The 13494-nt window shown below is 42.1% G+C and overlaps 1 protein-coding gene across 1 annotated transcript; it reads right to left on the bottom strand.

The window, feature by feature from the left end:
• Positions 1-1430: 1430 nt before the first annotated feature.
• Positions 1431-13279, bottom strand: LOC311141086 (NLR family CARD domain-containing protein 3-like; the record flags this gene model as incomplete). The annotated part of the gene is made up of 7 exons (XM_084176360.1): positions 1431-2239; positions 2685-2721; positions 4631-4799; positions 7766-7939; positions 9515-9528; positions 10435-10594; positions 11466-13279. Coding segments are annotated over 7 exons (2895 nt in total), but the record flags the coding sequence as incomplete, so codon positions are not given.
• Between the last annotated feature and the right edge of the window lie 215 nt (positions 13280-13494).

The raw sequence follows: 13494 nt of genomic DNA, 5'->3' as shown, positions 1-13494 counted from the left end.
GTGTGTGTCCAGTGTGTGTGTCCTGTGTGTGTGTGTCAGGTGTGTGTGTCCTGTGTGTATGTGTGTGTGTGTGTCCAGTGTGAGTGTGTGTGTGTGTGTGTGTCCAGTGTGTGTGTGTCCAGCGTATGTGTGTGTGTCCAGTGTGTGTGAGTGTGTGTGTAAGTGTGTGTGTGTCCAGTGTCTGTGTGTGTGTCCAGTGTGTGTGAGTGCGTGTGTCCAGTGTGTATGTGTAAGCGTGTATGTGTGTGTGTCCAGTGTCTGTGTGTGTGTGTCCAATGTGTGTGAGTGTGTGTGTAAGTGTGTATGTGTGTGTGTCCAGTGTCTGTGTGTGTGTCCAGTGTGTGTGAGTGTGTGTGTCCAGTGTGTGTGTGTGTGTGTGTCCAGTGTCTGTGTGTGTGTGTCCAGTGTGTGTGAGTGTGTGTGTCCAGTGTGTGTGAGTCCTGTGTGTGTGTGTGTCCAGTGTGTGTGTGTGTCAGGTGTGTGTGTGTCCAGTGTGTGTGTCCAGCGTATGTGTGTGTGTCCAGTATGTGTGTGTCCAGTGTGTGTCTGTGTTTGTGTGTGTCCAGTGTGTGTGTGTCCAGTGTGTATGTGTGTGGGTCCAGTGTGGGTGTGTGTGTGTGTCCAGCGTATGTGTGTGTGTCCAGTGTGTGTGTGTGTTTGTGTGTGTCCAGTGTGTGTGTGTGTGTGTGTGTCCAGTGTGTGTGTGTGTGTGTGTGTCCAGTGTGTGTGTGTGTCCTGTGTGTGTCCAGTGTGTGTGAGTGTGTGTGTGTGTCCAGTGTGTGTGTGTGTCCTGTGTGTGTGTGTGTGTCAGGTGTGTGTGTGTGTGTCCAGTGTGTGTGTGTCCTGTGTGTGTTTCCTGTGTGTGTGTGTGTGTGTGTGTCCAGTGTGTGTGAGTGTGTGTGTCCAGTGTGTGTGTGTGTGTGTGTGTGATCAGTGTGTGTGTGTCCATTGTGTTTGTGTATCCAGTGTGTGTGTCCAGTGTGTGTGTGTGTGTGTGTGTGTGTGTGTCCAGTGTGTGTGTGTGTCCTGTGTGTATGTGTGTGTGTGTTTGTCCAGTGTGTGTGTGTGTGTGTGTGACCAGTGTGTGTGTCCAGTGTGTGTGTGTCCTCTGTGTGTGTGTGTGTGTCCAGTGTGTGTGTTCAGTGTGTGTGTGTACAGTGTGTGTGTGTGTCCAGAGTGTGTGTGTCCAGTGTCCAGTGTGTGGGTGTGTTTGTCCAGTGTGTTTCCAGTGTGTGTGTGATCAATGTATGTGTGTCCTGTGTGTGTGTGTGTGTGTGTGTGGGTGTGTGTGTACAGTGTGTGTGTATCAAGTGTGTTTGTGTGTCCAGTGTGTGTCAGTGTGTGTGTCCAGTATGTGTGTGTGTGTGTCCAGTGTGTGTGTGTGTCCAGTGTGTGTGTGTGTCCAGTTTGTGTATCCAGTGTGTGTGTGTGTGCCCAGTGTGTGTGTGTGTGTGTGTGTGTGTGTGTGTGTGTGTGTGTGTCCAGTGTGTGTGTATCCAGTGTGCGTGTGTATGTCCAGTGTGTGTGTGTGTGTGTGTGTGTTTGTGTGTGTCCAGTGTGTGTGTTCAGTGTGTGTTTGTGTGTACAGTGTGTGTGTGTGTACAGTGTGTGTGTGTGTGTGTGTTTAATGTGTTTGTGTGTGTGTGTTCCCAGTGTGTCCAGTGTGTGTGTGTGTGTGTGTGTGTGTGTGTCAGTGTTACCATGGTTATTATTTACAGGGACACTGAGGAGTCAACATCATCAACCCTAAACCCTGGATAGAGGGGCTCAGTGAATGTGGAGTGGAATGTGTTCAGGTGGGTCAGTGTGTCAGAGGAGACTCTGTAGAAGGACAGAGTGCCGGCTGGCCAGTCCAGATACACTCCTACTCTGTGGGGGCTGGAGGAGGGGACGTCTATGGCAGTGGGGTTATCATTGTGCCAGGCATAGTAATGGTTGTCAGAGCAGACCAGACTCCAGGACTTGTCATTGTGTCCAATCATACAGTCATCACCCCTTCCTCTCCTGCTGATTCCTTTATATGCCACTCCTATGACAGCCTCTCTCCCACTCCACTCTACCTCCCAGTAACAGCGCCCAGTCAGACCCTCTCTACACAGCACCTGAGGCCAGATCTCAAATATCTCTGGGTGATCAGGATACGGCTGCTCCTCTCCCCTCCATGTCACCTTTCTGTTCTCCTCAGACAGAGAGAGGAGTCTGTTTACTGTGTTTGGGTCCAGTGTGAGATCACAGACATCTGATGGATGAAACCAGACACAATATTAGAAATCATCATCATTCACATTAGAATGTTAACTCACTTTTCACTAATTCATTTAATGTAGATGTTTCTAGGTATCAAAAGGAGAAGTTAAGGTAACTTGAGATTTGTTCAATGATCATATGTTATACTGTATGGTAATATAAAAAACACTTATTCCCATTAATTACACACACACACACACACACACACACACACACACACACACACATCCTGAACAAACACAAACACACACACACACACACACACACATTGTCAAAGCAACTCTTAGTAAACTTTGGTGTCCCTGATTTGTGCTTCTGTAGAACTACAGCTGATATTTAATATGACCAAGTAAGTAATGATGGTGGTCTTTGACTTTGACTTCACTTGAATTAAAGACTTATTCATAGTCATATTCTTCACAGCAGTCAACACTCACATTTTCTAAGTCCAGGTTTCATTGTGTTCTCTCCACCATGTTCCACACTGTAGCGGCAAGCAGAAGAACAGACAGTCATTGAGGGATACACCTGAACTCACACACACACACATTGGACACACACACACACACACACAGTCATTATATAACTTTGTCCAAGCTGTGGTAAGAATGCTTGTCCAGTGTGTGTGTCCAGTGTGTGTAACTTGTGTGTGTGTGTGTCCAGTGTGTGTGTGTGTGTGTCCAGTGTGTGTGTCTGTCCAGTGTGTGTGTGTATCCAGTGTGTGTGTGTGTCCAGTGTGTGTGTCTAGTGTGTGTGTGTTTCTAGTGTGTGCGTGAGTGTGTGTGTGTGTGTGTGTGTGTGTGTCTAGTGTGTGTGTGTGTCTAGTGTGTGTGTCCAATGTGTTTGTGTATATCTAGTGTGTCTATTGTGTGTGTTTGTGTCCTGTGTGTGTGTTTGTGTCCAGTGTGTGTGTGTGTGTGTGTGTATGTGTCCAGTGTTTGAGTGTATGTGTGTGTGTGTGTGTTCAGTGTGTCTGTGTGTGTTTCCAGTGTGTGTGTGTGTGTTTGTGTGTGTGTGTGTCCAGTGTGTGTGTGTGTGTGTGTGTGTCCAGTGTGTGTGTGTGTGTGTCCAGTGTACGTGTCTATGTGTGTGTGTGCGTGTGTGTATGTGTGTGTGTCTGGTGTGTGTGTGTGTGTGTGTGTGTGTGTGTGTGTGTGTATGTGTGTGTGTAGCGTGTGTGTCCAGTGTGTGTGTGTGTGTGTCCAGTGTGTGTGTGTGTGTGTGTGTGTGTGTGTGTGTGTGTGTGTGTGTGTTTGTGTCCAGGGTAAGTTTCTCTGTGTGTGTGTCTAGTGTGTGTGTCCAGTGTGTGTGTGTGTTCAGTGTGTGTGTGTGTGTCCAGTGAGTGTGTGTATGTGTGTGTGTGTCTAGTGTGTATGTGTCCAGTGTGTGAGTATATGTGTGTGTGTGTGTGTGTTCAGTGTGTCTCTGTGTTTCCAGTGTGTGTGTGTGTGTGCGTGTGTGTGTCCAGTGTGTGTGTGTGTCCAGTGTGTGTGTGTCCAGTGTGTGTGTGTCCAGTGTGTGTGTGTGTGTGTGTGTGTGTGTGTCCAGTGTACGTTTCTATGTGTGTGTGTGTGTGTGTGTGTGTGTGTGTGTGTGTGTGTCTGGTGTGTGTGTGTGTGTGTGTATGTGTGTGTGTAGCGTGTGTGTCCAGTGTGTGTGTGTGTGTGTCCAGTGTGTGTTTGTGTGTGTGTGTGTGTGTGTGTGTGTGTGTGTGTGTTTGTGTCCAGGGTAAGTTTCTCTGTGTGTGTGTCTAGTGTGTGTGTCCAGTGTGTGTGTGTTTTCAGTGTGTGTGTGTGTGTGTCCAGTGAGTGTGTGTATGTGTGTGTGTGTCTAGTGTGTATGTGTCCAGTGTGTGAGTATATGTGTGTGTGTGTGTGTGTTCAGTGTGTCTGTGTGTTTCCAGTGTGTGTGTGTGTGTGCGTGTGTGTGTCCAGTGTGTGTGTTTGTGTGTGTGTGTGTCCAGTGTGTGTGTGTGTGTGTGTGTGTGTGTGTGTGTCCAGTGTACGTTTCTATGTGTGTGTGTGTGTGTGTGTGTGTGTGTGTTTGTGTGTGTGTGTGTTTGTGTGTACAGCGTGTGTTTGTGTGTGAGTGTGTCCAGTGTACGTGTCTGTTTGTGCGTCTAGTATGTGTGTTTGTGTGCGTCCAGTGTTTGTGTGTGTCCAGTGTGTGTGTGTGTGTGTGTTTGTGTGTGTGGGTCCAGTGTGTGTGTCCAGTGTGTGTGCGTGTATCCACACTAGACACACACACACACACACACACACACACACACACACAGTCTTTATATAACTTAGTCCAAGTGGTGGTCAGAATGTTTGTCTTAACTAGCCTGATAACTCCAACATGTCTGATATGAACATTGACATAAACCCTCTACATACTTGAGTTTCTCCAGTCTGCAGTGTGGATCCTCCAGTCCAGCAGAGAGCAGTCTGACTCCTGAGTCTCCTGGGTGATTGTAGCTCAGGTCCAGCTCTCTCAGGTGTGAGGGGTTTGACCTCAGAGCTGAGACCAGAGAAGCACAGCCTTCCTCTGTGACTAGACAGCCTGACAGCCTGCAAAGAGTCAAATCATATTAAAACCACACTGCTATTCTTTGGTGGTGAAAATAGTGGCAATATATTTTTTCAACATATTCAGATATATCAGTGTCCTGAAACCTGACATATCTATTCATAAATTAATGTATCATTATTTGAAATTATCAAATTATTGCTTGTAGATAGAAACATGTATTGTACAAATATTTGAGTAGACTGACCAGACCATTTTAAAAAGCAGTATCAGTCAAAAGACAGACAGTGAGGTATCAGATTTAGATTTAATTTATGTATTTACTCCAGAATTTTGGATTTTAGATCAAATGTTTCATATGAAGTGACAGTATATAATGTCACCTTTTATTTGAGGGTATTTTAATACATATCTGTTTCACCGTTTAGAAATGAAAGCACTTTATGTATCTAGTCCCCCTATTTGAAGAAGTCATAAGTATTCTGACCAATTCACTTATAATGCATTAAAGTAGTCAAAAGTTTAGTATTTGGTCCCAAACTCGTTGGTTGCATTTGCAGTTTGTTTTGGTTGTGTTTTGGGTTATGTTTTGCCCGATAGTAACTGAATGGTGGATGATGACTGGAGTAATTTTCTGTCTAAGTGAGTAGATAACATGTTTCTAAACACTACTAAATTAATCCTGATGATGCCATGATTAAGAAAAATCATGAATGAATCATGAATAATAATGAGTGAGAGAGTTACAGAGGCTACAACAAAACATGCTAACCTCTCACCATTACCAATAACAGAGGGGGTATGATCCTTGTTCCTCTGTAACTTTCTCATTCATCATCATTCACGATTCATTCATGATTATTCATAATCATGGTAGCATCCACATGAATGTAGAAGTGTTCAGAAACATCTTCTATTCTTACTGACAATAGAAGTGAAGTGACTCCAAAATGACAGGACATTATTCACCATTCAGTTTCTATTGGGAAAAACATCATCCAAAACACAACCAAGACAAACTGCAAATGTATTCAACAAGTTTGCAGAATCACAAGCTTGATGTAATCACTGCAGGTAAGGAATATGGGACCAAATACTAAACTTATGACTACTTTAAAACAATATAAGTGAATATGTCCAAATTATTACAACTTTTTCAAATGGGAGAAATAGATACATAAAGTGATTTCATTTCTAAACAGTAACACAGATATGTATGAAAATACCCTCAAATAAAAGGTGACATTATATACTGTCACCTCATATGAAACATTCTATCTCAAATCCAAATTGCTGGAGCATAGCACCACATTTAAAACTGTAAGCTTCACTGTCCAAACACATATGGTGTGGACTATGTGTGCCTGGTAAACACATGTGGATCTGGTGAACAGTTATCACTTGTTGACCAACTACAGGAATACTGACCTCAGAGTCTCCAGTTTACAGTGGGGTTTCCCCAGTCCAGCAGAGAGCAACTTCACTCCTGAATCGTTCAGGTCATTGTTACTCAGATCCAGCTCTCTCAGGTGTGAGGGGTTTGACTTCAGAGCTGAGACCAGAGAAGCACAGCCTTCCTCTGTGACTAGACAGCCTGACAGCCTGCAAAGAATCATATTAAAACCACACTGCAATTCTTTGGTGGTGAAAATAGTGGCAGTATATTTTTTCAACATTTTCATTTATACCAGTGTCCTGAAACCTGCCATATATATATCATTATTAGAAAAAATCATAATATTGTGTGTAGAGAGAAAAATGTATAGTATGAATATTTGAGTAGACTGACCAGACCAGTTTAAAAAGCAGTATCAGTCAAAAGACAGACAGTGAGGTATCAGATTTAGATTGTATTGAGTAAACAGTCCACACCATATCTATTTTGACAGTGAAGATAACATTTTAAATGTGGCTCTATACATTTAGGATTTGAGATCAAATGTTTCATATGAGGTGACAGTATATAATGTCACCTTTAATTTGAGGGTATTTTCATACATATCTGTTTCACCGTTTAGAAATGAAAGCACTTTATGTATCTAGTCCCCCTATTTGAAGAAGTCATAAGTATGTTGACAAATTCACTTATAGTTTATTAAAGTTTAGTATGTGGTCCCAAACTCGTTGGTTGCATTTGCAGTTTGTTTTGGTAGTGTTTTTGGTTATGTTTTGCCCGATAGTAACTGAATGGTGGATGATGACTGGATTAATCGTCTGTCTAAGTGAGTAGATAACATGTTTCTAAACATTACTAAATGAATCCTGATGATGCCATGATTAAGAAAATCATGAATGAATCATGAACAATAATGAGTGCGAAAGTTACAGAGGCTACAACAAAACATGCTAACCTCTCACCATTACCAATAACAGTGGGGGTATGATCTTTGTGCCTCTGTAACTTTCTCATTCATCATCATTCATGATTCATTCATGACTATTCATAATCATGGTAGCATCCACATGAATGTAGAAGTGTTCAGAAACATCTTCTATTCTTACTGACAATACAAGTGAAGTGACTCCAAAATGACAGGACATTATTCACCATTCAGTTTCTATTGGGAAAAACATCATCCAAAACACAACCAAAACAAACTGCAAATGCATTCAACAAGTTTGTAGAATCACAAGCTTGATGTAATCACTGCAGGTAAGGAATATGGGACCAAATACTAAACTTATGACTACTTTAATACAATATAAGTTAAAATGTCCAAATTATTACGACTTTTTCAAATGGGAGAACTAGACACATAAAGTGCTTTCATTTCTAAACAGTAACACAGATATGTATGAAAATATCCTCAAATAAAAGGTGACATTATATACTGTTGCCTAATATGAAACATTCTATCTCAAATCCAAATTGCTGGAGCATAGCACCAAATTTTAAACTGTAAGCTTCACTGTCCAAACACATATGGTGTGGACTATGTGTGCCTGGTAAACACATGTGGATCTGGTGAGCAGTTATCACTTGTTGACCAACTACAGGAATACTGACCTCAGAGTCTCCAGTTTACAGTGGGGATTCCCCAGTCCAGCAGAGAGCAGCTTCACTCCTGAATCCTTCAGGTCATTGTTACTCAGATCCAGCTCTCTCAGGTGTGAGGGGTTTGACTCCAGAGCTGAGACCAGAGAAGCACAGCCTTCCTCTGTGACTAGACAGCATGACAGCCTGCAAAAGTAAAATCATATTAAAATCACACTGCTATTCTTTGGTGGTGAAAATATATTCTTTCAACAATTTCAGATACATCAGTGTCCTGAAACCTGCCATATCTATTCATATATGTATATATACAGTACCAGTCAAAAGTTTGGACACACCTACACATTCAAGGGTTTTTCTTTATTTTTACTATTTTTTACATTGTAGAATAATAGTGAAGACATCAAAACTATGAAATAACACATATGGAATCATGTAGTAACCAAAAAAGTGTTAAATTAATCCAACTATATTTTATATTTGAGATTCTTCAAATAGCCACCCTTTGCCTTAATGACAGCTTTGCACACTCTTGGCATTCTCTCAACCAGCTTCATGAGGTAGTCACCTGGAATGCATTTCAATTAACAGGTGTGCCTTCTTAAAAGTTAATTTGTGGAATTTCTTTCCTTCTTAATGTGTTTGAGCCAATCAGTTGTGTTGTGACAAGGTAGGGGGTTATACAGAAGATAGCCCTATTTGGTAAAAGACCAAGTCCATATTATGGCAAGAACAGCTCAAATAAGCAAAGAGAAATGACAGTCCATCATTACTTTAAGACATGACGGCCAGTCAATACGGAACATTTCAACAACTTTGAAAGTTTCTTCAAGTGCAGTCGCAAAAAACATCAAGCGCTATGATGAAACTGGCTCTCATGAGGACCGCCAAAGGAAATGTCACGATTCCCGCCGAAGTTGGTGCCTCTTCTTTTTTTTTCTTTTTTTTTTGTCATTTAGCAGACGCTCTTATACAGAGCGACTTACAGGAGCAATTAGGATTAAGTGCCTTGCTCAAGTGCACATCAACAGATTTTGACCTAGTTGGCTTGGGGATTAGAACCAGCAACCTTTCGGTTACTGGAGCAACGCTCTTAACCACTAAGCTACCTACCGCATATGCGGGCGGCTATCGGCGGTCGTCGTCACCGGCTTTCTAGCTGCCACCGATCTACGTTTATTTTTCTATTGGTTTTGTCTTGATTGTACACACCTGGTTTCCATCGAATTATGACTATTTCCCTATTTAACCCTCTGCTTCCCTCATGGTTTTGTGCGTGATTGTTCTTTGTTTGGTTTTGTATACTGCTGTGAGCTGTTATGTTTCCCTGCGTGGAAATTAGATTTGTTGTTTTTCAGAGTAAAGTTCGTTATTTACTCAGTTCTGTGTCCTGCGCCTGACTCCGTCCTACCGCTGCACACTGACACCTGACATCAAATAAGCAAAGAGAAACGACAGTCCATCATTACTTTAAGACATGAAGGTCAGTCAATACGGAACATTTCAAGAACTTTGAAAGTTTCTTCTGCTGCAGAGGATAAGTTCATTAGAGTTACCAGCCTCAGAAATTGCAGCCCAAATAAATGCTTCACAGAGTTCAAGTCACAGACACATCTCAACATCAACTGTTCAGAGGGGACTGTGTGAATCAGGCCTTCATGGTCGAATTGCTGTAAAGAAATCACTACAAAAGGACACCAATAAGAAGAAGAGACCTGCTTGAGCCAAGAAACATGAGCAATGGACAATACACCAGTGAACATTTGTCCTTTGGTCTAAAGTCCAAATTTGAGATTGTTGGTTCCAACCGCTGTGTCTTTGTGAGAAGCGGTGTGGGTGAACGGATGATCTCCTCATGTGTATTTCCCACCGTAAAGCATGGAGGAGGAGGTGTTATGGTGTGGGGGTGCTTTGCTGGTGACACTGTCTGTGATTTATTTAGAATTTAACCACACTTAACCAGCATGGCTACCACAGCATTCTGCAGCTGTACGCCATCCCATCTGGTTTAAGCTTAGTGGGACTATCATTTGTTTTTTAACAGGACAATGTTAACTCAACACACCTCTATTTGACCAAGAAGGAGAGTGATTGAGTGCTGCATCAGATGACCTGGCCTCCACAATCCCCCGACCTCAACCCTATTGATATGGTTTGGGATGAGTCGGACGGCAGAGTGAAGGAAAAGCAGCCAACAAGTGCTCAGCATATGTGGGAACTCCTTCAAGACTGTTGGAAAAGCATTCCAGGTGAAGCTGGTTGAGAGAATGACAAGAGTGTGCAAAGCTGTCATCAAGACAAAGGGTGGCTATTTGAAGTATTTCAAATATCAAATATATTTTCATTTGTTTAACACTTTTTTGGTTACTACATAATTCCATATGTGTTATTTCATAGTTTTGATGTCTTCACTATTATTTTACAATGTAAAAAATTTTAAAAATAAAGAAAAAACATTGAATGAGTAGGTGTGTCCAAACTTTTGACTGGTACTGTATATAAATGAATGAATGTATCATTATTAACAGTAGATAACATATTTCTAAACACTACTAAATGAATCTTTGTGTGTGTGTGTGTGTGTCCAGTGTGTGTGTATGTCCAGTGTGTGTGTGTGTGTGTGTGTGTCCAGGGTGTGTGTTCATTGAGTGATACAGGAATACTGACCTCAGAGTCTCCAGTTTACAGTGGGGATTCCCCAGTCCAGCAGAGACCAGCTTCACTCCTGAATCCTTCAGGTCATTGTTACTCAGATCCAGCTCTCTCAGGTGTGAGGGGTTTGACTTCAGAGCTGAGACCAGAGAAGCACAGCCTTCCTCTGTGACTAGACAGCCTGACAGCCTGCAAAGAGTCAAATCATATTAAAACCACACTGCTATTCTTTGGTGTTGAGTCATTTTCTGTCTAAGTGAATAGATAACATGTTTCTAAACACTACTAAAGTAATCCTGATGATGCCAAGATTGAGCAATATCATGAATGAGTCATGAATAATAATGAGTGAGAATGTTACAGAGGCTACAACAAAACATGCTAACCTCTCACCATTAACATCAAATAAACAGTGACATTCTGTATTGTTGCCTAATATGAAACATTTCATCTCAAATCCAAAATGCTGGAGCATAGCGCAAATGTAAAACTGTAAGCTTCACTGTCCAAACACATATGGTGTGGACTATGTGTGCCTGGTAAACACATGTGGATCTGGTGAACAGTTATCACTTGTTGACCAACTACAGGAATACTGACCTCAGAGTCTCCAGTTTACAGTGGGGATTCCCCAGTCCAGCAGAGAGCAGCTTCACTCCTGAATCCTTCAGGACATTGTTACTCAGATCCAGCTCTCTCAGGTGTGAGGGGTTTGACATCAGAGCTGAGACCAGAGAAGCACAGCCTTCCTCTGTGAGTCCACAGCCTGACAGCCTGACAAAGAGATCATCATGATTTCACAAACACACTGTTAATTTAACACCAGTAGTGTAGAAGGACAATGGCAGATGCATTTGGTTTATTCTCTCAAACAACATATAGATTCATCTTCCGTCTCCTAGAATTGCATGGTCATATTGTTATACTAATGTGAAAATCAATGCATTTATTCAATATGTTTTTCAATATAATATTATAGACATATTATAATACATATTTTACTCTAAACCTAATATTTCTTCCTGATGATTAGTACTTAAATGTCATTTTATGTACTCACAGAGCAGCTCTGGAGGCTTTGACCACTGGCAGCAGCCTCAGAAGACCTTCCTCTGATCTGGAGTATTTCTTCAGGTCAAACACATCCAGCTCCTTTTCTGAAGTAAGCAACACAAAGACCAGAGCTGACCACTGTGCAGGTGACAGTTCTTCTTCTGAGAGACTTCCTGATCTCAGGTAGCTTTGGATCTCCTCCACTAGAGAATGGTCATTCAGTTCATTCAGACAGTGGAACAGATTGATGCACCTCTCTGGAGAGGGATTCTCCCTGATCTTCTCCTTGATGTACTTGACTGTTTCTTCATGGCTCTGTGAGCTGCTTCTTGTCTTTGTCAGTAGACCTCGTAAGTGCTTCTGATTGGACTCCAGTGAGAGGCCCAGAAGGAAGCGGAGGAAAAGGTCCAGGTTTCCTCTCTCACTTTGTAAGGCTTTATCCACAGCACTCTTGTAGACAGTAACTTTACGCTTGTGTCTGAACCTCACAGAAAAGTTCCTGGACGTTGATTGAGATTCATCCATTAGATTCTCATTGTTGTTGATGAATGAGAGGAACACATATACAGCAGCCAGAAACTCCTGAATGCTCAGATGCACGAAGCAGTACACCTTGTCCTGGTACAGCACACATTCCTCTTTAAAGAGCTGTGTGCACAATCCTGAGTACACTGAGGCTTCAGTGACATCAATGCCAGCCTTTTTCAGGTCTTTTTCATAGAAAATCTGATTGCCGTCAACAAGCTGTTGAAAAGCCAGTTTTCCCAGTGACAGAATGCTCTCTTTATTCCAGTGTGGACCTGTCTCTTCTTTCCCGAGATACTTTTCATTCTTCTGTTTGGTATGAAACTCCACAAGGTGTGAGTACATCTCAGTCAGAGTCTTGGGCATCTCTTCTCTCTTATGTTTCAACATGGGTTCAAGGACTGTTGCAGAAATCCAACAGAAGACTGGAATGTGGCACATGATGTGGAGGCTCCTTGATGTTTTTATGTGTGAGATGATTATGTTGGCCAGATCCTCATCACTGAATCTCTTCCTGAAGTACTCCTCCTTCTGTGGGTCATTGAACCCTCGTACCTCTGTCACCTGGTCAACACACCCTGAAGGGATCTTATTGGCTGCTGCAGGTCGGGTAGTTATCCAGAGGAGAGCAGAGGGAAGCAGATTTCCCTTGATGAGATTTGTCAGCAGAACATCCACTGAGGTTGACTCTGTAACGTCACAACAGATCTTGTTCTTCTGGAAGTCTAGGGGCAGTCGGCACTCATCCAGACCATCAAAGATGAACAAAACGTTGTACTTGTCGTAGTTGGAGATTCTTGATTCTTTGGTTTCCTTTGAGAAGTGATTGAGAAGTTCGATCAAAGTGTGTTTATCCCTGTTCATCAAATTCAGCTCCCGAAAAGGGAATGAAAATACAAATTGGACATCCTGATTTGCTTTTCCTTCAGCCCAGTCCAGAATGAACTTCTGCACAGAGACTGTTTTTCCAATGCCAGCGACTCCCTTTGTCAGCACAGTTCTGATAAGTTTGTCTTGTCCAGTTAAGGGTTTGAAGATGTCGTTACATTTGATTGCAGTCTCTGGTCTTGCTTGTTTCCTGGTTGTTGTCTCAATCTGTCTCAGCTCATGTTCATTATTGACCTCTCCTGTTCCACCCTCTGTGATGTAGAGCTCTGTGTAGATCTTATTGAGAAGTGTTGGGTTTCCTTGTTTAGCGATCCCCTCAAATACACATTGAAACTTCTTCTTTAGATTAGATTTGAGTTCACGTTGGCAAATCACAGCAAGCTCTTCTGAATGAAGAAATAACACAGAGGATATTAATATTACGTCTGTTTTAATGCCTACAGTATTGTATAATGACTGTTACAAAGTTTTAAATAAAAATAATCTATTCTCTTAACTGACTGTATAAATGTGTAAATGTTTTCATAATGCATTACAGACTGGATTATATTATTATTGGTATTCTCTCTCTCTCTCTCTCTCTCTCTCTCTCTCTCTCTCTCTCTCTCTCTCTCTCTCTCTCT

The sequence above is a fragment of the Coregonus lavaretus genome (genome assembly GCF_964263955.1).
Source record: "Coregonus lavaretus genome assembly, chromosome: 2".
NCBI classification, from domain to species: Eukaryota; Metazoa; Chordata; class Actinopteri; order Salmoniformes; family Salmonidae; genus Coregonus; species Coregonus lavaretus.
The sequence above is the reverse complement of the archived record's forward strand: the minus strand, read 5'-3'. Positions and strand labels throughout refer to the sequence as shown.